This window comes from Falco punctatus (genome assembly GCF_963210335.1).
Source record: "Falco punctatus genome assembly, chromosome: 15".
Taxonomy (NCBI): domain Eukaryota; kingdom Metazoa; phylum Chordata; class Aves; order Falconiformes; family Falconidae; genus Falco; species Falco punctatus.
This window is the reverse complement of record NC_137595.1, coordinates 794,408-818,869: the sequence shown is the minus strand read 5'-3', so window position 1 is coordinate 818,869 and position 24,462 is coordinate 794,408. Positions and strand designations below refer to the sequence as shown.

At 51.1% G+C, this 24,462-nt stretch overlaps 1 protein-coding gene across 2 annotated transcripts in view; it reads right to left on the bottom strand.

Annotated features, from left to right (window-relative positions):
* Positions 1–24,462, bottom strand: part of AR (androgen receptor) — a 104,937-nt gene that overhangs the window by 27,181 nt on the left and 53,294 nt on the right. For both annotated transcript variants that reach the window (XM_080366243.1, XM_080366244.1), the window contains one exon: positions 5,647–5,798. In XM_080366243.1, coding sequence (XP_080222369.1) covers positions 5,647–5,798 — 152 coding nt within the window. The remainder of the gene's footprint in view (positions 1–5,646; positions 5,799–24,462) is intronic.

Here is a 24,462-nt window from a genome sequence, read left to right as displayed (position 1 = left end):
GATGCAGAGATTCCTCTTTTAATTACTGGAGGAACTCAGCACCCTCATCACTGGTATCCCCAGCTGTGGATATGGTTTGTGAAACCAACCCAGCACCTGGGAGAGGGGCCACACCATACCACTGCCCCAGCGAAGCCCACCACCCTGAACCACCTCCACTGGTTCCACTGACCACAGAGAACCAGGACGGCCAGGATACACATTGCCTCTGGCACAGACCAACACACCACCGAATCAGGCATCCCTGGTGAATACACCACCAACGGCAGCTCCTCCGCTCTGTCTGCAGCAGCATTCACCACCCCTCCTCTCCCAGCTGGGAGCGTGCACCACCTGCCAGGGACACGAATGGCTGTGTCACCTAAGCACATCACGGGCACACGGAGGAGATGGCACCTCTGGCTGTAAAAACCCAGGGAACGACTAAGGGTGGCTGGGATACAGACAGGTTCTATCTGTCTTAAGGAACTTCTCATAAATGGAAACTTGGTTTTAATGTCAGGATAATCTACTCTCTTCATTTAAGAACAAGCTGAGACATCTGCAATCAGCTCTTCATTATTTAAAGATAAATGCACTAGTTCTTCCTTTATTTATACTGAAATGATTCTTTTTCTTCTTCCTTCCTGCAAACAATAGAGATGCTTTCTCATATTACTCCAAAGCAGAGGCTCTTGCTTTGAAAACCTGTAAGTACAGGTCTAAACTTTAAGCATACCCTCCTACCTTACCCGGTGGTCCTGCTCTTTGCAAAGCCCATCACCCAAAATGCCTTCACGGTGGGGATGTTCGCAAGGTGTCAGCCTCAGGGATAACTAGCCAGCTGATGACACCACAGATGTATGCCTAGGGAAGACCCAGCTCCTTCCCTGCTGATCCAGACACTGTTTGACACGTACATAGGTGAGAAGCAAAGTTACGAAGGTCCTCGGCACCCCCCTGCTGTGCCAGACCAGCATAGGAACCCTAGGAGATCAGTCTGTGCAACAGAGGCTCTTGCAGGCTGCAAGTCCCTTCACCGCACACTGGGAATACGCTGCTTTGCCACCTCCCCCCTTGCTGGGAACAGCCCTGCTGGCTAGGGCTCCCTCCTGTGCCACTACATGCCAGGCAGAAAGATGCTTCTGCCATCACCAGGTCCTCCTGCTCATCACCTGGACTGCAGTGAACATCAGGAGCAGAGGGAAGAGCAGTTCTCCAATCTAAACTCAAAATCAAGATCTATGGAGAAAGATCAGTTGCTCAAACCAGAGAAGTTCTTGAATCGAAATCCTGTGGCCACTTTCTCTTCCAGAAAGCAAAGTAATCCATGCAAAAGTCTGGAGTAAGATTTACAATTGTGAATGTGAAAACCCATTAAATGCCTTTTGGAAGAGAGAGATCCTTCTCTCTTCTCCTGTGAAATACATCCTTGTATTTCAGGGCGTAAAGCGAATTCTAACAGCTGGGGGATAAGGCCAAGCTCTCTGAGAAAGCGAATCCCCCAGGGTCTCATGGAACCACAGGGTCTCTAGTGCTCTTGTGTAAAAACTCTTCTCCCCATCGCTGTCACCAGCCAGGCTATGGTGAGAGCTGAGCCTGCGGGTTTGGCACTGGTTCCGCTCTGAAGCTCCCACTCTATGCCCCAATTAGAAATAAAGAGGCCACAGATGTGAAGCTCCCAGGAACCAACACTGAGCCAACTAGCAATACACTATCTTTGGAAAGGTGCTTTCTTAATAGTCACCTGTATTCACTGGAAGACTGAAGAAAAAAAAAAAAAAAAAAGGAAAGCATCCAGCCGCCGTGACACAGCACAGGCTTCAGCACTGCTGGGAAGGCTGGCTGGCTCTGTGGGAAGAGCAAGGGGGAAGCTCTCCAGGGAATCAGAAATGATGGTCTGCAAGTTTAAACGTTAGCTAGGCAGAGAAACACAAGTGTGGAAGCTACAGATGGCGAACTAACAGCATAGGCAGGTAACAGCTCCATACAACAAGATGCCTGGAGCAAGCCAAGGCTAAACGATGAGCTTAAAAACGAACAGCTATAGGACTGTGCAAATTGAAAAGGCCTTATTTTAAAGATGCTTAAATCCAGCAAGAATGTTTTAATTGCTCAGCACTCTGGCAACAAGACAAACCCATCATGTTTTAACTCCTGAGCCTGTTTGAAGTTGCCTGCTTCAGACTCCAACAATGGCATGTCTGACAATGCGCTGACTGATAGCTGGCTCCAGTGCAGGCTGAAGCAGCCAGCAGCTGGCAATTACTGGCACATCGCAGAGCACTGCCACCCCTCAAGGCACCCAGCAAAGCAGGCACCGATGTCCCGTGTCCCCCACAGAGAAGCACCGTGGTGCAGGGCTGGGAGAGCTGCATCACAGAGCTGCAACACCGCAAGAAGCCTTTTGCAGACCCGACTCTTTTGCACACTGTTAGATCAGCCACGAGAAGCAGAAGGAAGCATTTCAAGACATGGTGATGGTCTTTGAAAACAGTTCACTTTTAGCCAGTTGTCATCTTGAAAACTGGCAAGAAACTGTTGAGTTGGCCTGGAGACATTTTGCGGATGCAAGGCTAATCTTCAGCAGGCCAGGGCATAGAACAATGACCCGTCAGTAGTGACTGACAGGGAATCAGAACAGACTTGCACTGCAGTTAGAGCTGTTAGACCGCTGGGGAATTTGCCAAATACTGTGTTATTTTTTTCGCTTAGCTCTCTGTTATTTAAAGGCAGTTCCATCAGGAGCACAGCCTAAGGTGGTGCAGCACACAGAGGCAGCTCTGAACGGCCCGGGGCACCCATCGGATCTCATGCAGTCCTGGAGGGACAAGGAAGAGCTACCATTTTTTCAGGGATGGATGCAGATGATGCAAAAATTACTCCCTTCCTGGATGGGATGGAACAACAGGAGCCCCTGGACCGGCAATTGATTTGGAAGCATGTCGTGTTTAAAGCATTTTTGTTTTTCAGGGATGTGTGGTACCACGAGGACCAAACCCTAATGTCTTTGACTCATCCAAGCCACCCTAACGATGCGAAGTGACACCGTGCCTACTTGTGTCAAGAAAAAACAAAACCCGTGCTGAGGTGGATGCAATTTTTGTTTACCAAATCTTTGTTATCATAGGAGAAAGAGGAATTAGAAGGAGGAGTAGTCCTCCTTCACAGGCTGTGAGCGTGTCCGGCAGCAGAGGAACAGCAGCACTTCTCGCTGGGGCAGTGAGCCCCAGCCCAGCACTTGGACACCTTGGACAAAGGGAGACAAATGCCAGGTTTGATTAGAAAAATGAGGCTGGCTGTCTTGCAAGTGAGGAAGTCCATGTCAGAGCAGAAGAATCTGCAGAGTGTATTTTAGAGCTGGCCTATACATAACCTGGACATCTTGAGAGAGTCTACAAATCAAGAGAGCTGACAGAAAGAGAGCAGGAAAATATTCTGTCTTTTCTGTTAACTCTTCCAGCATCTTTCTGGATGAACTGGTTGGACCTCAGCTTGCAAAAAAACTCAAATCTGTCAAACATTTTATCAAAGCAGGAGTGATCTGCTCTACTGCAAACCACATGAACCCCTCAGTGTGTTTCAAAAGGGAAGAGGAATCAATGTAATAACTTTTTTAAAAAAAATCTTTTCCCTTTCTAATCCCTTAGAAGGCAGCATATGTCTATAAAACCTTCTTAAACACCCCTGAATTACTGCCAAATAAGTTCAGTATTATATTAGGCAAAGAATATGATAAAAGAAAAACTATGTGTCTAGCTGCTCTCCACTCCCTCCCAGGTGATGGGTGTGGGTGCTCTCCAGGTCCCTGCGCATCCCTTCTCCTGCCCGTCGGAGGCGGCTGGTTTACACCAGTAATGGGAAGGTAACAGAGGCAGAAGAAAAGGTTCCTTTTCTCATTGGGGAAGCTTTCTGATCACTTGTTGTAAAAAGTCTCCAAAGGTGACCTAAGGTTTTCAGAGATGTACTTTGTGGACTTTAAAACATGAGAACACACTGAAATATCAGCTTTCAGTATCACTCCTCAACTTTAAGAAGGAAAGGTCTGGCTGGAAAATCACCAAGAGTTAGGACAGAAATCATCACCTACTGCTACCCTGCATTCAGTGTTTATTAAGGAGTCTGACTTACTGTCTCTTCCCCAAAGAAAAGACTCTGTCCATGTACCTCCACGTACCTCAGGGTAATATAAGACAAAGTCTCACGCTGCAGCAGGTCCCCCCACACGCTGCCGCTCCTCGCTGCAGACCCACTGCGCTCCCTGGGCTCGGCCAGGGGAAAGGCAAAGGGTTGCTCCTGCCCAATCCTAACACAGCCAAACACTTCTAACCCTCTGCCATACCTGGAGGCTTAAAAACTAAGAAGAGGCATAACATACCATTTAAATTAATGACATAACACAATCAGGAGAGGGACCACCACCACAGCATATGACCAAGAGCGGCGCAGGCAGCCAGGCTGCCTCCCCTCGCTCAGGGAGCATCTCACAGCCCCGTCCACACACCCACCGCCAGGCAGGATGGAGCCCACCCAGGTGTGCGAGGAGAAGCGACGCCCAGGGCTCACCAGCTGACACAGGGTATTTCATCAGCACTTTATCTGACAGAGCCCCAAAGCTCCATTCACTATAAATCAACAATAATTTGCTGACTTAAACAAGCATCTGGTATTTACTCTGGCTGCACAAGCCAACCCATCTGGCTTTACAGAATTGCTGTATAGCAAATAGACATACCTGTATATTTACTGGGGAAAAATATGCCCAACTTACTACCTATTTATATTATTTGACTGGCCTATTATGGCTACGGGGCACTGTTGTCCTCTACAGCACAGCCCTGATTCTTCCCTGAAGCAGTACTGGCAAGTTCACTCCTGGCATGGCTAGGTCCTTCTACATGCTAATGACCAAGGAAAGATGGTGCAAAGACCTTGCTGTTGAGAGGGAACATCTAGGCTCACACTTATCTCTGGAGAGCCTGGCACTACAGAGCTCGACATGAAGGAGAAGATGCTTTCTCAGGGGTTGGGGAGAAGCATCAAGGATACCCAGGTCAGAGCACAGCTCCTGATGGACACGATGGTTCTGCAGTTTTGCAAGTATTGAGAGAAGTGATCCTTTGAAAGAGGTGCAAGAGAGGAAAAGCATCCCTAAATTTGGAGTTGTGGGTCTGAGATCGCAGGAGGGCTGATAGGAACTTAAAGCACCCTTGAGAGCCCACAGGAGAAGCAGGAACTGACTGCTGTGGGGTCTCACTAGGTCACTAAGATAACTAGCATTGAAAAGGATTGTGTTCTGGCAACCTGGTTTGGCTACTTTTTGAGGGCATTCAGTAATGTGGAATGACAAACACAGGAAAAAGAAATCAATTTATCCTTGACTTTTCTCCTTCACTAGTTTCAAAGACCTTAGAAACCCACCACACTGTGTCCCCACTGCTCTTGCCTCAGTCCCCTTGGCTGGGCAGGCTCCCCAGGGCAAGGCTGCCGAACCTTTCCACAGGAGTGAAACACACCGTGCCACTGCGAAAGCCTCCCGCGCTTGGATTTAATGACTCTGCTGATGAGAGAAGTTGTGTCAGTAGCATTTGCCTCTCAGGCTACTTTGGTAGCGAAAGCCAACACGTGGGAAGTGGGAGTGACTCCCTCCCTCTCTGTACACATTACCTTCAGCCGCCCGTTTGAAGAAGACTTTGCAGCTCCCACAAGTGAGGGCTCCATAATGGCACCCAGATGCTTCATCTCCACAGATCAGGCAAGTCTTTTGAGGTGGGAAGTAATAGTCAATGGGCAAGACATGTTCACGGCCAGTCTCCAACCTGCAGCGTGAAACAGAAGGAGAACAAGGGGAAAGGGTCAGCATATGAGGTTAGGACGAGCCGGGACCCTGGGGGAGGGTGTCACCCACCAGTGCCGCACTGCCCATGTGCATCGGGCTGGCGTAGTGCCAACCAGCCACATCAACCACAGCACCGAGACACTCCCAAGAGCCAGCCCCGCTCTCTGACCACATATTCCTTATGCTTTCCTCCATCCATGTGCCCAAACCCGTTCCTCTTGGCCAGTACTTTATCCTGCCACCTCCCTCCTGCCCCACCTTGCCACACACCGGGTTGATCAGATCGATGGCGAAGCTGCTCTGTCAAGAGGCATGGCAGCAGGAGAGGAGCTTATCAGAATCACAAGTCAACGCATGCCTAGGCAGTGTGGGGAGCAACAGCATTTTAAGTTATTTGCTAGAACTTGCTTTTTGTCAGAACACCAGATGAAGCAATTAGCTTCTAACAGTCACTAGGTCACCGCAACTTTTTGGTCAAAATTAGACCTGCTTTTGGTTTCTGGTATTGTTTGAATGCTTGCAAGAGAGCTTTTAGAAATCAAATTACATTAAAAGTAAATGTGACGATGCCAGGACTTCTTGCAAAAAAATTTCACACTCAGAAAAGCCCCATTTGGGCCCACAGTATGAACAAACCCAAAATCCACTGAAACAGAAAACAGCTCTGGGAGAGCCTGGCAGCCAGAATCCATAACGTGATCTTCTGAAATCTTGCACCTTGTAGTAAAAGGGGTCAAACACCAACACAGACCGCAGGCCAAGGGAACTGTATCTGGCTTCTCAGTGCCTCTGCCCCAAACTGCTGCCTGTGGCAGGTGCGCAGGCAGCTCTGCCCATCTGGGTACAACGCAAGCAAGGGGACATCTCACACACCGAAAGAGCAGCTGGCAGCATAGAAGTTTATTTAAGGAGAGATATGCATGATGTCTGTGCTCATCACCAGCTTTTCCATAGGGGTTTCCATCTCTTGGGTAAGTTATAATGCACAGCACTGCTGCCCTGCGCTTGCCGGGCTGAGACTGCAGCAGGCACCGGGGCACCAGTCCCACGCGGTCCCCCATTTCCCCCCCACCTCTCCCAGCCCTCTCCCACCCCTCTCTCACCTCCTCTCCCTGAATTGCTTCACTACTTGTTTCCCAAAACACAGGGAGATCCTGCACAGGGATCACAAGGGCAGCTGCCTGGTTATCATCTTTTGCTCAGATATTTTAATTCTGGTAGGAAGAGTAGCTTCTTTAGTCCAGACTATCCATTCCCTTTTGTTCTGCTTCCCAAGAGACAAAAATTAAACTGAGGAAAGAGAGGTTTGAAATGAGAAAAAGTGTTTCCTCAAGAACAGATGAGGAACCATCAAAACTTGACTGATTTAAATCATACCCTAGGTGAAAAGTACTTTCTGGTGCAGACAGGACTTCAGGCACTGTTGCTGTTGTTATATGAACAACTGTCTGGGATGCTTAATTTCAGCCAAAGACTAATTCTGTTACCAAAGCACTGGTGCCGTTTGCCTTTCAGACAGGCCAGGGCTCCTTGCTGAAGAACGGCTGTCTTTCCTAAGCCCCTCACACCTAGAGAGTAAAGCATGAAATGCAGCAAAAGAGATCAAACCCCAGGCTCTCCCCTCTTTTCCAATCTTGCTGTCAGTTCTGTCCTTCAAGAATGCTGCTATCTTCTATTCCTCATGAGAGCTATGCAGATCCTACCTAAATTGTAGGTTAATAACTGGAGCAGCAGTTTTATCCTCTGTTCTTAAGGCAAGAAACATTTTGAGTAATTTCACACCTTTCTAGCAGCAGCAATCATAATCAGTGACTCATCTGTAGATGCTGCTCAGCTCTGCTTCCCTAACAATCTCAACTTCACAGGATCGTAGAATCACAGAACACTGGGTTGCAAGGGACCCCAAAGATCACCTACCTCCACCCCCTGCCAGGGGCAGGGACACCTCCCACCAGCCCAGGTTGCCCCCAGCCCCGTCCAGCCTGGCCCTGAGCACCCCCAGGGATGGGGCATCCGCAGCTTCGCTGGGCAATCTCCAAGGCTTTTCTTGAATTACTGATTAAATGAAGGAGATGGAGTCGGCTGCAACGTATCTGCCATAGTTAAGTCCTGATACAACAAACACCTCCCTGTCTCACCCTCCCCAGCATACCGCCCGTCCTCCCAGCACGATCTCACTGTCCCGACCCCAGCAGGGCCCAGGACACCCCTGCATCCCCCGTGCCACGGCTGCACAAGCGCCTTACGCTGCAGAGCCCTGGCACTCAGTGTGAGGGGCTACTGCAGAGCTGACACTACTAAGAAATAACCTGCAGCACATACAAGATACAAAAGCTTTTTGGATGTATCCAGCAATATTTTAGATGCCAGCAGGACCAGACCTCTCCTTGTCAACCCATTACCTTTGTTCTCCTCTCTGTGCAATCAGAAATCTGAAAAGGGCTAATTTATCTTCTTCCATAAGGCCTTCCACACTGTGCTTTCCCTACTCTTTGCACTATGTACTTCAGATATGAAAAGAGCAGAAGTGACTCTCATGGTAGCAGCTGTTGCAATGACAGAAGCAGGACCCCTAGAAGACCTTGGGAGTATTTTTGAGGCTTAATTATTTAAAGCTGCAAAATAGGTTAGCAATTAAGGCTTGTGTGGCTTTTTAAACAGCTTTTTATATAGTTGCTTCTGCATGAGTGGAGTTGTGCAAGTACAAATACACCTCCGTGCAGGGGTGTATGCAGTGTACCTATAGCTGTGCACCTGCCTACGGGATACTGAGCACAGCGTCCCAGAGGTGCTCAGGCTTTCCCTGTGTGCTCAGCCAACCTCCCCCATCAGCCACCCATTTATGGATGGAAACCAGAGGGAGCTGGCAGACACCGAAGCTTAATCCCGGCTTCGAGGCAGGCTCCTCCCGGGTGCTTGCACCAGGAAGCACCCAGCCCCAGCATCCCTCTGTCAGGCTGGGAGATGGATGCCTCGGCAGCTGGGGCACCCACCCTGGGGCACCCACACCATTCCCAGCTCACTCCTGCACCTTCGCTACTGGCAGCCACTGTCCACAGAGCAGAAGGATTTGCTCAGGATTATGCTCCTTGACTTTAAAAAGATGCCAATTTACCTTTTCTTTTTTTCTTTTTAGAGGGAAAACCGTAAGAAAAATGTCACTTAAAACATGGGCAACTCGGAGTGAGCTGGGATAATGGTACCTTTAGTGATCTATTTTCCAGTTTCCAAGAGACCTTCTAAGGGCATTCTCAAAATACATAGGTAATAACACTGCAATAAGCCAAAAAAATGGCTCATAGAGGCTGCAGGGGCACGTGGACTGGCAGCTTTCTGGGCAGAGCCCCAGCTGCCCACTTGCACAGGGGACCCAGCCACCAGCAGCGCTTGCAGCTCCTGTGCCCCATGCAAGGGGCTGGGCAGGTGGCCCGGCAGCAGCTCACAACGCTGCTCCAGCGCTTCCCTCCCAGAGGGAGGTCTCACTCTGTGGGTACCCACTGACTGCACCCACCTCACCCAGCCACGGGGACACCAAGGTCTGACATGGCCGAGCACACAGCAGAGGGCTCCTGAATACCCAGCCGCAGTTTGCACAGTACATGGAAGTGCCACCCTGGCTCAGATACCCAAAGCAGGGAGATAGCGCGGCGCGGGCAGACACAACTGCTGCAGCACTGACGTCGGGCAGAGATTCCAGCCCCAGCACACAGCTTGAAGGCCAAGGTCAGGGCTGCTGACAAAAGAGCACGGCGCTTTTCAGGGGGGGAGAAAAAACAACCTCAGTATCTCCCTTATAGCTATAGGAAGAATTCTACTGTCGTTTCAGAAGGGTTCTTTAAGGAAATGGATGCTGAGCGCCTGCCACATTTCTTTATTTCTGTAGAGCAGGAACTATATAATTTTGCAATGCAAGCACTTGTTTGCCAACAGTTAATTTCACCAAACAGCTCAGATTTCACAACACACCCAGAAAACCAAGGGCAATTGCGGTTAAGAGAAAAGTCAACCACTTCTCATAGCCCACAAAGAAAGTTTCCATCTCAGCAAAAGACAGCACACGCTACCCAAACGGAGCCAAGGCACAACAGCTCCGCACCCGACCCCAGGCAGAACTTGCCACTCCTAAAACAGCCTACAAAAAAGTGTGTTTGCTGCTTTATCTGCACAGCTTCTGCAGTCCATGCCTACCTGCTCATTAGAGGATCCATTCGTTAAGCAATTCACCATCCTAACACAACACGATGCGTATTCCTTACATTCCCTCTGTTTCCCATCAGTCTGACATAACTGAACGAACACAATTTCCACCTCCCACACTCTTAAATTTGACTACATTTTCCATGTTAAAATGAGTCCAGCAGTTGCAGCAGAACCCACCCGACCGGAGTGAAGCATTGCAGCACTGTTCTCGATGTGCCTGTGCCCTGACAGCACAACCCCCTCGTGGCACCAGCTCCCTGCATGAACTGCTCACCGCCAGCGTCTGCACCAGCGGGCTTGGAACCTGCTCCAGGATTTAGTTGCCTTGTCTAGAAACATGTCTGCTAGAGCACAGTGAGGTGGGTTTGCAAACATGGGGACTCAGCTGGACCAGCCTTTGGAGAATCCCTGACTGGGATTTGCCTGCCCACCCACAGCAGCTGCAATGCACTCCAGCTCACCTTGTCCCAAGCAGCCATCCGCTGGAATCCTGGAGCAGAGCGCTTTTGGTCACAAAAACAAAATACATATGCATTTGCCCTTTGGGGAAAGTGGCTGGTGGTTTTGCACCTTCACAACACTGCATCTAAAAACTTGTCTGGCCATCATGCTCAAGAAGATGCTGAGCCATGAACTGAATAAGCATCTGCACACAAACTTGGATGACACAGAACCCTGTCCAGTCATTTCAAGTACTGTCATTTCTGAGATACCGTGATGTTATCAGCAGTAAATGTTGCCCTTAAAATGGCATCATCTGTACCTGATGTTTTCAAACACAATACTGAAAATAACCGGCTTCCCATCAATGGAGCTGTGTGGGCTTGTGCCTGGACAAAGGTCTGTGACTCACACTGAGGTGCAAGGCCCATGTTTAGCTATGAGCATGACTGTTCATTGCAGTCAGAACTCTCATGTCCTCCTGCACAGCCACTGGCTTCAGCCAGAGGTGAACCGAATCCTCAGTCCACAGTCACTAAGCTGTGCTGATTCGGACAAAAAGGCCTGCAGAGAAACTTTAAAGCACCCCATCTGTTAAAATGCTTCAAGCAGTTTAATCTATAAACATGCAGCCTTGTACACTGAATTTATTTCCTTTTTTCTAAATAGCCTTGAATTTCTAAACCGACCATGCCTTGTTTTCATGTGTAACGGCTGGAGACAGACAAGATAGCAGCTCCGAAAGCAGAGTGCGGTGCATGGTGTGAACAACTAGGACATGCCTGTGATAAACCCATATGGGAACTTGATTTGCACTGGATTTAAATAAACATTAGCAGATGACAATGGGTCTTCTAAACATCCCTGGCAGTGAGGGCAGGCAGAACTAGCACACCCTCAGGAGAAGGTTCTCCCACCAACAGCTCCCAGGAGCAGCAGCGTGGGGCTCTCCAGCAGATACAGCAGCAGGCAGCAAGAAACAGCAGCAGGCAGCAGAGGGGGCAGCAGCTCAGAGGCTGCCTCCCAGCCCAGGGGGCACAAACAACTTCAACAAGCACAGCTGCACAAATCCATTCCCAAATCTCTCAAATTAAATTATCTTTTTTGTTTTCAAATGCTCCATTTACTTATTTTCACAGTTTATTTTTCACACGTTGGGTCCCAGCCACATCTGAAGCCCGGCTCTCCCAGCCGAGGCCGGGGCAAGCCCACAGCTTGCTTTCCTTGTGCTCTCCTCTGCTGCACAACTAGGCTGCTCCAGCCTGGAGCTGCAGGAACCTGGCCGTCGGTTACCCCGTGGGGGGGTCGTCACCCCAGCACCCGCAGAACAGCCCCACAGCCTCCCTGGCCAGCCAAGCCACTGCACCGTCCGTTACCAGGACGGATGGCAGAGGTCACCGTCAATAACCCAGACCACTGGGGCGTCACCTGATTTTAATGGTCATCATTGGCTCCCACCTTCCAGTCATCCCTAAGAACAAGGCAGAAACTGAGGTTGGAAGAGTGAAAGGAGGCAGGTGTGCTCTACCTGAAACGCAAAGCCTGGGCAGAGCCACCCTGCAGCCTCTGCATCACACAGGCGGCCCCCGCGGCAGGCTGCTGCCTATCCTGGGCGCAGTGCTGGGACCAAAACATCTGCCTCAAAACCCGACCTCCAGTCAGCCAGCTCAGGGAGCAGCTTAAACACATCAGCTCAGAGAAGATGAAACACTTGATTTCCCCAGACAGAGAAGGTATCTACAAAAAGAGACAGCCTACACATATTCCAAGGTTAAGGAGAGAACTCACCCGATTATGAGGCATAAGAGGACAAGAAGCAAACCAGGAGCAATGGAAGCAGGCTGCAGCCCTGACGAGCATCCCCGAGGTCATCAGTGCTGTACACTGGATCATCCTGGTGAGTCACCTGGAGTCTCCAAGGACAAGACCTTGGTGTCCTTGGTGCACTGAGAGCCCTGCTTATTTCCCGAGGAAACAGTCTGTCCTGACTAATATTTTTCTAAGTTAGTTTAACCCACACCGTAATCTTCCATTCTCGAATCGATCTCCTCTGCTGACAAAATGTACCTATAAAGAAAATCACAAACAATGAGATATTCTTGATCTATACATTCCATGCTCCGAGAGACACTGCGATTGTGCCAGAGAGGGAGTACAGTTCCCTAGAAAGCATCCTGGCTGTTACTGTGCTTGGCAGGGTACCGCAGGCTTGCAGTAAGACATACTAACAGTCTGCTCATATAGGAAGACATTTAGCTTTCCCTCTCTGAAAACTAAGCACAGCGGTACTTATTAAAAACTTAGGAAGAGAAGTGCAAGTTCCCTGGTGGCTTTTCACAAGTCATTTGAAGTGCAGATCTCCAGATGTAACAGAAGGTCTCCCCACCTGAGCCCGCTCCAATGCCCCCGGCCCGGGCCACCCCTGGCCACCCACGTGTGCTGGCAGCACGGCTCCTCGCGCCTCAACAGCCCGGCACAGCGCTCACAGCGCCGGAGAGCCCGTCCCCTCCCAGGGCTGGCCGGGCTCACACAACCATGGCCATCGGCGCGGGGCAGAAGACCACAGCTACCCTCTGTATATGCCTCCGCGTGCAGGTTAATGGTGCTTTTGTTTCTGTGGGGTGTGGATCTTAATGCCCATACTGCATTTATAAACTCGACAAGCAGTCTCTGCTCCTGCTCGCAAAACCTCTGGAGGACAATACCTGCTCCAAGACCTCTCTTCTCGCTCGCAGGGCAGCTTGCCGAGGCCGGGTGGCCAGCCTGCACAGACCTGTGCCTGGCGATGGGGCGCAGCCAAAGCACCTCGTGTGAACCGGCCGCCTGGCCCCTGAGGTATCCCCGGTGCACATGGTGCTGACAGGGTGGGGGGACTCATGACAGTGCTGCATGCCCGCAGCCTGCGCACTGCGCTCGGCAAGGAGTTGCCCCCCCCCAGCGGGACCAGCACCGCCAGCCTCACTCACCGGCGCTGCCTTTCTAATACGGACAGGGAAACCTCGGGGTCCACGTCCCTCTGGGTGCTGCCAGCAGAACAGAACCACCAGCCAGCCCTCGAGCACCACGAGCACCTCAAGCCCCACACCGGGGGTCACCCCCAGTCACGCTGTCTCTTTCCAAGCCTAGGGCTGACCCCCCAGCTGTCCTCTAGCAGGGACTGGAGGGGCTCACCATCACCTGTGCCCAGGAGGAGGATGCCTGCTGAATGGGGCTTCCCTCCTGGTCCTCCCCGGGACCTTCAGCTAATTCCACAGGACGTGTAGGGTGCTGCAGAAATAAAACCAAGGCGAACTGATCTAAATCAACATCATACAGTGTTGCAGAATGGCTGTGTGATCACGGCCATTCTGCAACAATACAGAACTGCAAATGTAATCAGAATTTAATTTGGCAGCAAGGACCCCTCTACTTAAGTAGTTTTTACCTCTTCTACGTCTGTCTTTTGCAGTGATTTCCCCTAACGAATGCATTCCGTAAAGTTTCCTACTTTCACATTTTCTCTTCGCAACGTGCAGAATGTGTTAATTTTAAATATGGCCACATTGATGCCTCTGCAGGGGACGTGACAGTTCTCATTAGCAAGAGCCTTCTCCTGTTTAGCAAATACACTTTTATTTTTTTTAAGCAATTAGATAGTTTGTTGTGACTTTTGCATTCTATGACTTAGAAAATGGTGTATGACACATTTCTTATTTATTAGATTCTGGATTAATATTTTATTTGTGGCACGTATCAAGTTGCATTCAAATGGATCCATAAATTCAATAGATATGTGAACCTTTTAAAATGCTTTTCTGGTAAATGAGAACTAAATTTATCAAAGCAGACTGTACTTCAATTAACTACTAAGGCGAAGCCGAGCTTTTTTCTGAGCTGCAAACTGCTGACTGGCCCTTTCCTATGGGATCTCCAAGATTTAATAGCCGTCGGGTATCACTATCCCATGCCTCATTCTCGATACAGGCTGGAAGAAAACCTCCCACATTTCCTGGCTTTTTCAACTCCAAGTAGCTCTCAGTTTTGAATGACTAGCCCTGGAACTCAGCTGGTGGAATGCACTGCATTTTCTCTACTTTCCAGAGCTGGTTTAGCAACGCGGTGAATACCTGGTTCTGAGGTGCTGACTTCTGCTGGGAGCCCAATCCCTGAGACACCAAAAAAACCCATGAACCACCCAGCACCATGCCTTACTGGCCACCTGTGAGTCTCAGAGCCCAGTAAACACAGGCCTCCGCGTCCTCCCGTGAGGAGAAAGCGGCTCCAGGCTTTGCCTCACTTGCAACATGCGCTTAACAGCATCCCTCTCAGAGGTGATGAACTGCCCCATCAACTCTGCAGCCAGAGACAGCATCTGCCTCGGTTCCTGTGGAAACCCCTGGAAACCTGTCTGATAATCCCACTCCCCAGTTATTCCACCAAAGAACATGTCAGTGCCCAGAGGGGTAGCAGACTGGAGCCCTCCCTGCCACGCTCGGAGCTCAGAGCAGCTGTACAGCTTCCATAGCGGGAAGGCTCCCAGCTGGACTGCTGGGGGACGTCAAGAATCATTTCCAGACTCAGATATTTAAAACACATAGTATCTTCCCCACTTCATTTGGCAGTGGAATTATTGCTAAGGAAACCAGTGCCACAAATTAGGCATTTTTATTTCCCTATCGGATGAAGCATGAGTTGAAAACAGGCAGATGGCAGCCAACGGAGGAATCCAGCATGGAAAAATGAGAAGACCACAAATACCACTTAGATTGGAGGCACCCAGCCGAGGAGGCACACTGCACCAGCCAGACCTGCTAGCACAGGCAGCAAAGCAAAAGGCGGCATCACCACCTTTCAGAGGTCTGCAGCCCCGGTTGCTCCCACCTCTGGCCAGCAGCCTTCCTCCTCCTCCCAGCAAAGCACAGCAACCCTGGGGACGGATGAGGAAGGGAGGAAGGAAGAGAAACAGCCAGCTGAGGGAGCGACCCCCGGCTCCCACCCCTGGCCCCGCAGATCCCCTCTCGCCGTCGCAAGATGCTGGGGCTCACCGCGGTGGCTGTACATCACCCGTGGTGGTGCATCGCCCGCAGTGGCTGTGCATTGCCAGCCGTGCCAGCTCCCGGCACAGCTGCGGGCAGCTGCCCAGAGCCTGCCGGGGCCAGGGGCGGGGCGGGGTGGGGTGGGGTGGGGGGCCGGGCTGGCCTGGGTAGGAACTTCAGCTGGGCCCATAACTTACTGGCAGCATTGGTTTATTTTTAGGCATGTTTATACCAAAACCAAACCTTTGCAAAGACACAGCTGCAGGGGAATAAAAATGATTCTCATTATTATGTCTAGAAATGGGTAAAAGCTGTATCTGTAAAATTTCTCTTCAGCTGTGCTGGCAAACCATTGGTTTTCTAAAGGAGACTTCACAACTTAAGCAACAATGTCCTCTCGCCGTGCCCTCAAAGCAGATCATGCTTTGAGTCATTTCATAAACAGTAAACGTGAATTATAATGAAGCTTTCACATAACTATGGTCTTCTTGGCACTCTCAGCCTCAATCTCATCAAACAGAGGCAACGCAGAAGCAAATACATCAGCACCACACAGCAACCAGCTAGTGTCCATCCAGGTCCTCCTGCTCCGTGGCATTGCCTTCCCGGTGCTGCGGTGAGGCCAGGCGTGCCCACAGCTCAGCACCCGTGCCAGCTGCAGCAGGACTGCAGCACCTCCGCGGGGCCGGGCTGCCAGCGGTGAGCAGTGAGCTGGGCTGGCCTGAACTGGCTGCACGCTCAGCACAACCCAGCCCGAAGCAGTGCCCTGATGCCCATATGCTCTGTAGTGACAAAAGGCATGGACAGCCCGGCCTGTCATCCTGGGGGCTGAAAGCATTTCGTGGGAAATATAGCGGGCAGAGCCCTGCAGAGGCAGCAGCAGCCACCGGCTGATCCCAGGGGACCTGCACACATGGGACGTACCCCCATAACCACAGACACTGATCTGCAGACATGCTGGCCTTGCCAGGCAGCGATGTCCAGAGCGAGCAGAGGTGCTTTTGCAATCATGGGCGAGCCCAGCACCCTGTCTGCCTCGCCTCTGCCTCATTCCTCCAAGCAGGCCAAGAATAAAAGCAGCCAGGAATCGTTCTCTTTTAAGCCCGCCTGCAAACCAAAACACAGATGCTACATCTGATTTTAGGCCTCTTAGCCTTGAGAGCGTTCTTTAACTCTCTTTTAAGCCAGCAGCAGAATAGCCATCTCAGGAGAGAGCCACCGAGCACCCACCTTGACCCCAGCTCTTGGGAAATCAGAGGGTGCACGGGGACAGAGCCCCATCCTCTCCTCCAGCCACATCAGCACGGCTCTGCCCTGCTGCCCACACAGCCGAGAGCAAATGGATCTCCACCGATCCCAGAGGATCCCCGTAGGACACATAGAGCCCCTGCCACTAACTGGAGATGGGCGCACAGAGGGACTGGCCCACTGCCCCGCTGACCTCAGGCTGCCACCTTATACTTGCCGGGACACGGGCAGCTGTCTCAACTCGGGCCATAATTGAAGTCTTTAACACCAACGTGGCAAAACAAAGGATGAGCTGAACAAAGGGAGAACCGCCACCCCCCCAGCCCTCCTTGGCTGGCACCCTCAGCCCAGCCCCATCCCACCCTCGGCACCACTGCAGCAGGAGGATGCTCCATGCTGCGGGTGCCCCAGCACTGCCCTGCTCTGCTCCTCCTTCAAAGCCACCACGTTTTTTTCAAAAAAACCACCAAGAACCAAGGAGCTGGCATTTGGCACAGGCTGTGCTGCAAACAACAAAGGGAAAAATATCACCTGTGCTGCTTTTTCCCTAATCATTTAAAGATGTTCCTGGGGATTCAGGAGCAGATCGTGAAGTAACAGATTTCCTTGCAAATGGAAGATTGTATTATCAGGGAAAAACTTTCTGAACCTCAGGGGAGGTCAGAAACCAAAGCAAATAACTGAAAGCCAGAAAACTAAATCCGTGTGAAAAGGCTGAGCTAACCGGGATGACCTCACGCGTTCTGAAGCGCATGGGCATGCACAGGGACAAAGCCATGGGCCAGCCAAGGAGGGGATATGGTCCCCACGGCACCAGGCCTGGGACTTAGGCTGGACACAAGCCACCCACAACTGCCTTGCTAAATAGAGTTGGCCCTTCCAGACAGCAGGAGAAGGGACAGGGGGTGACCAGGAGGGTTAGTTCTCAACTTTGTGTTTGAGCACTGAGAAGCAGCGATGCTGATTTCATTCCAAGCCCCACGATGCCCACACGCTGAGGGTCACACAGCACCCTCCAGCCAGGGGACCGGTGACCGGCACTCCTTCCCACGGCCAGCACGGTGCAAAGCACCTGTTCCCCACATCTCCTCTACAGCCAGCAGCCACACACAGGTTGCTGCAGCCACCTGGACAAGGGACAGAGATGTTATTTATACAAGAAAAGAATATGCAGGCAAAACCCATGCGTTGTGTCCACGGGTAGAAGACACATGCCACAAGTGCACGCACACACACGATCCAAGAAAAAAAACATAGATTATCCGAACACTATTTGCATGCAGTATTTCATTTTCCAGTTAATACACCTAATTTTGACCCAGATGACGGCAATTAACTTGACGTGCACACAAATCACTTTTCTCCTTTTCTGTCTTTTGTAAGAGGAAAGAGAAGCTGCCGAGATAGCCCACCCAAACGCTCCCCAGCAGCACGTCAGGGAATGCGTGGATGATGCTGCTGCCCGCTCCAGATAGGCGGGGAGGGGAAGGAGGCAGGAGCCTCTGCTAGGAAATCACTGACACAGAAACTTGTGCCTGGACTCTGTTCTCAGCACAAGGGCCAAGGTCAAAACATTTTTCTGCCATTTCTAACCAGCAAAGAAGCTAATGCAGATAAAATATGTAATGCTGAAGGGTTGATGAGAAAACGGCAGAAAAAGAAGTAAAGTATCATCTTGGGAAAGACAAGCAGCAGCCTTCTAAGGTATCCCTCAAGCAGCAAGAACACAGGGGGAGAGGAAGCAAAGTCCAGGGTTTTTTCACCTTTTCCCCAGAGCCGAACATGTCCCAGTGATTCTATGAAATGTGTTTTAGGAAACCTGCAGCCTCCCCTCTGGCATTTGTGGGGATTGCTCCCGATGGCAGCAATTCCAGGAACAGTCAGCAGGACAGTGGTCTGGCAGCATGGGTGAAGATGCTGCTGTAATGTGGGATTTACCCCCAAGGCTCTTCCCAAAGCTGCTGGCTGCAGCCAACCCCTGTCTGTTTCTAGTCCCCACAGGAGCACATCAGTGCAGAGGGAGAGGGCACCCACCCAGCGCATACCGACCCATCCTCAGACGATTCACCAGCATCCCAGACCCCCCAGGCTTTGGCAGGAGCTTAATCCCAGGCTTAGCAGTCGGTGCTGGCACCTCGGATCAGATGGCCAGCATCCAGGGACATCCCCCCCAGCACCACCTGTCAAAGACACCTGCCTACAGACATTACAGATAAATCATTATAACGATGGCCAAGCACAGCACGTGGGCCGTGGCTGGGACACTGCACAGCATGCTGAAGCAGCTCTCCACGCTCTGAACAGAACAAGCCGGGCTCTGCTGGCCCCAGCACACAGCGAGTGTGTCCTGCGGGCAGTCTGGCTCTCTGGGGTGCAGACCCACCGAGATCCACTACGGCTACGTACGGTAAGACGTGCCTGGCTGCCCTCCCCAGTGAACCCACGGCACAGCTGCCTGCGGTGCTCCCTTGCTCTCACCGCAAAGGATGCCCCGTACAAACACTACTGGTGTTCCAGCATTGGGGGTTCTGCAGTGACTTTCTAAGCCTTATTTAAGACACAGTTTTTGTTTCCAGAGCTGTTTTGGAAGCGGCAGCCACCTTGCCTGCAATCTTGAGGAGCTCAGCGTGGTTCATGGCATCGCATAGCCCCTCAGCAGCCCAACGCCCTGGGCACCATGATGGAGGGTCCCAACCAGCCCCTCCAGCAAAAACACAGGCTTATCCACTGCTCTTCACTGGGGACTGTTACTTATTTATTACGGTGTGCTCCATTCCACTTTGTGATTGCACAGGAAAGTCACCAGGAGACCCGCAGAGAGCTTGGGGCATAATCCACCCTGTGCAGATATGAGATGCCTGGAGCCAGGCAGCATCCAGTTCCTGCCCCAGTGGGATGGGTGCCCACTGCCCAGGGAAAGGGCAGCATCTATAAATAGCTGTAGAGCTGGGCTAGATTTTTCAGATGACTTCTACCACAGTAAAATCACTTAATCTGTGGTCTATGTCCCAACAAACCATTCCTACTGCTTCTGAGGATGTGTCAGCATTTGACTTCGTTTGTTCTCATTACTTAAAAAGGCCTCCCCAGACCCAGGGCTGCAGAGTTTCAAGCCGCAGAGGAGCGCGGGTGACCTTGATCTTTCTGGCTTCTGCTCAGATTGCATTAAACAGGAAAAAAACAGTGGCAGAGATCAGCCCGAGCCAAGCCTGCCCTCCCTGCCGGTCCCATGTCCTCCTGCCCACTGCCCGTGCAGGCACCTGGGGAGCACAGAGGCTCCTGCCCGCATCCCCCAGGTGAGATGCTGCACTCCCATAACCCCTCCACTGCAAACACTGTGCTGGCACCCTGAGCTGGACGGGGTCGGACATCCCTGAGGACAGCACTCGGGTCTGCTGAAGTAAATGGGATTATTGACAGGGGGTACAGTCCAGTGCATGAGTACGCTTCCATGGGACTCTTCCAAAACCCAGCACAAAACCCAACCCGTTCCCCCAGAAACCAGCTCCAACAGCTGCCAGGGCCCATGGCCATTCCGGTGCTCCGAGGGCCTGCTGCCAAAGGTTTGCTCCCACAAACCTCATCCCCCTCTCCTTTCTGCAAAGGAGGAATAACACCTATTTTGCATGGTTGCCTGGAGGCTAACTGAATTGCTGCTCGTAAACGCTTCAGAAAAAAAGTGCCATAAAGGCAAAAAGTACTATTACTTGTAGTATTTTTATTACATTAGAGGATACATTGAACTTCACTTTAAAATACTCGTGAGAAGAATCGGGGTTCCAAACATTATTTTTATAGCAAAATAAAACCCAAGCACAGGTTGCAGTAACTGCCAGCACTGCCTGCGGCAGGCACCTCGCCCCGGCAATGCAAGGCACGGCTCTGCCAGTGGCAGCTCCTCCCGTGCTTTGCCCCACACCGAGAGCTGGCAGAAGGATTGATGTAGCTGGACATGAATAATTAACACAGGCAGATCAGTAGACAAGACAGAGACAGCAGTGGATACAGAGAAAGGGAATATGGAGAAGAATATGAAGAACCTCCACCACAAGTCTTTGCCATGACAACTGGGTCAATTTCTTCTTATTTTAATGAGCTTACCCATACCACTATTATTGTTCAAAAATAAAGCCAGTTCTGTCCACACAGTGTGCAGCAACTATCGATGCCAGGGCCACCAGCCCACCCGAGTTAAAATCCCAAAGTGACCAAACTGCTTTCCTCCACCGCAGGAAAACCAGCAGAGCCTGGCTCCTCCGTGGCATTCAGCCTCGAACACCAGGTCAGGGTGGGACGAGGTCACTCCGCCTCAAAAACCAGGAATGCTCATCCACGAAAGTGCAGCCAAGTCCCCCCGTACAGCATACCCACACCTACAGATACCCTCCACTGACCCCTAAAACAGACGAGAGGTCCCCGGGGAACCACAGACCAGCTGAAGGCTGCTGCCCCAAAGCTTCGGCAATGCCTGCTGAGCCGTGCCAAAGCATGGCACACCCAGCCCAGCAGCCCCCACACACAGCAGAGCTGAGGTTTCTCTCGCTTCTTCCCACCGTAACTGCCAGCGCTGGCTTCTCACCACCCTGTTGTCACAACCAGCATCGTGCTCAGAATCACTGAATGACAGAAAATGACCAACACCTCTACATTTCTTCTTCCCTTTCCCTGCTTCAGTACTGCCCTGTATCCTGTAAATCCCAAGCCCTGAAACACCTCCCTCCCAAAGGACAAACGGTTTCACCAGCCAAGGGCACGGCTCACCTGCCCAGCCAGACTCCAGCTCACTCGGCTGGCAGCTCCCTCAAGGTCCAGACTCAACTCCCCCTGCACGCACTGCAAGCAGAGTGCCTCCCACAGCCCCAGCCTCAGCCCTGGGGCTTCCCACCGAGAGCGCAGGACATCGCGGCGATCCTTCGGCACCAGCACAGGAGCGCAGCAACAGGCCAGGCTCCCTGTCCCGCTCGCCAGCAAAGCACTCGGTCAGCAGGACACCGCCACCAGCACCATCAGCCCTGCGGGGACACGACGACCTTTGCCACCCCCTCTTTTTTCTCAAAGCAACATTTCTGCTTTCTGCTGCACAGCACAAACCTGAAGTTCACAAGACAACTTCTTTTATAGGTTTTTGCTTTTTCAAGCAAATGCTGTTAACAGCCAGCCCTGATTTCCTGCCCTTGGGTCCCCAAACTCTTCCCAAAGGAGGCTCGTCGCTCTGCAGCTGCAGCCTGTGAAACGGAGACCTCTGCACGGCCACACTGAGGCTCCAGCCACCCTGCTGACTTAGGCGCTACCTCAGACCTGCGAGTGATGGGGCCACTGGCAGTGTATTGTCCTCACCCCTAAGGGTGTATGTAAAGTCTAAGATATGCTTCTCATTCCCCAAAATAAATGAGCATCTTTATTCAGCTTTATGTCATATGACCCACCTCTGCAAAAGATCTGAACTACAAGGCATCTACAAGAAAATTAATGTGCTTTTGTGTATCAGGTAAGAGGTTTTTGCATCCTTCTACTGTTCATATTCAACGTCAAGTCCTAAGTTACACTTTATACTAATTAATTTAAAGCTTTTAGAATCACAGAATTGTTTAGGTTGGAAGAGACCTTTAAGACCATCAAACCCAACCGTTAACCCGGCACTGCCAAGCCCACTACCAAGCATGCCCCTAAGTGCCACACCTACAAGTCCTTTAAATCCCTCCAGGGATGGTGACTCCACCACCTTCCTGGGTAGCCTCTTCCAGTGCTTGACAACCCTTAGGGTGATGAAATTTTTCCTAATGTCCAATCTAAACCTCCCCTGGTGCAACTTGGGGCTGTTCCCTCTTGTCTTATGCAGAGCAAAACAAGCTTCTGCAAGGACCCGCACACGTGCCAACACCTGATGCACGGGAGCGCCTCCTGCACTGCTGCACCCCAGCCCCCCCTATCCCGCTCCCTCGCCCTGGGAGCACGCTGCGGGGGGCTGCAGCCGTCACAGCTCCCCTGGCTACAGAAGGTAAGCGGTGACAGCATGTGCACATGCAACACCGTGCTCCATATATGGCACAGCACAAGCACAGCATCTGGCATCCGGGAACCAAACCCACTGAGCCGCGTGCCTGGCCTAGCCCAGACTGCAGGACCAACCCTTCAGGCAGCTGCTCTGCCCTCGGCAGCCAAGGATGAGGGGGAAAGGATGCAGGACACAGATCTGGTAGCGCTCCCACCTTAGGCAAGCTGCAGCAGGGCAGGGATGCCCCACAGGTGAATGCCGGATCTCAGTGCTGGGGTGACAGCATTCCCATTCCCAACACCTGGCAATGTGACCCCTCAGCACACACCACGTCCTACCGGCGTACTGGGAGGTAATGCATCCACTGCTGTCCTCACAGCTTCTTCAAAGAACACTAACAAGATCCAGACAGTGGTCCTGCACCCATCACCCACTGGACCACGAAGCTTGGGCTGTAGGGAGGGATCCTGAGCAAGTTTCTGGTCCTCCTAAGTCCATGCTGCTGGGCATGCTTCTCACACAGATCTGTAGTGGCCAGAAAGGATCCGCCACGTGTTCCCTGCTGGTGTCTGTGCCAGCCTGTGCGGGAGGAGAAGACCTCTTAACCCCTGGTAGCAACGAGAAGTTGCAATACCGCCATTTGGTTTGTAATCCAACAACCGTGAAAAAAGGAGGAAGACAGTACAGACAGGACAGCATGCCAGCCCTGGCCGGGTACTAAGAGACGACTATTTGACTCTTAATTGTTCACCGGGCATAAGTGCTCCACTAAAATGGCAGGTTGGACATCTACCTCTTGTACACGCTGTCTCCTGGCTCTCTTGAGGAAAAGAAAGAGCTGGAAAGGATCCGGTACCCACACAGAAAACTTTGCTGTTGCTGCATGCCTATGAAATGGTGTAGAAATGGGTTCACCCACGGTGAGAAGAGATCAGTTCTGGCAAATGCTCACATCTTACCTAATGATAATAACACAGGAAGGTGCCCGTGCCCTCTGTGTCACGTCACCAATTTGAGGTGGCATCAAGAAGCAGCCTCTTCCAAGATGACACAAGTCAGTTGGCCTGTCCAAGATGACTTTGCGGTGTTTGCTTTGTGTTGGTTTCCAGCATAGATGTCCCCTTTGCAGAAAACATTCTTCAAAAAAAGACAATTCACTTTAAATTGCAACAAATATTGAAATAAACTGAAAAAGAGGAGGAAAAGACCATGTCTTGTAAGCCCTTCAGGCCGCTAGGTTCATGTGATGCTTCTTGCTTAGCACTGCCTCCTGGCTCATGATGCCATACTTTTTTTTTTTTTTCCACTTGCAAATGCATTCAAGACTGCTAACACCCTGAAAATGCAGTGGGAAATAGAGCAAAATAGGCAAAGCTGATGCCTCCCAAGCCACATAGATCATCTTGCAATGAGACACCAAACAATAAAATCCTCCTTTAAAAAGTCACGTGTATGTGGAGGTGTAAGGTTTGCTGGGCTATTACGTCAAGATTCCTGTGAGCTGTAACAGCAAAGGAGGGTTTTGAGGAACTGCAGAGGCTGCTTGGGACCCAAGCTCATTTGATAAATTTAAAATGTTCCACGGGATGATAAGATAATACAATTCTTTTTTCTTTAATATTTAACTTTGTAATTATTTTTTTAAATTTAGCCTATAATCACAAGTGGAAAGTATTCATTTCAAATAAACAGCCTACTGAAGCAGCCCAGTGGACAGCCACCAGCGAGCACACCAAGGACTGAAA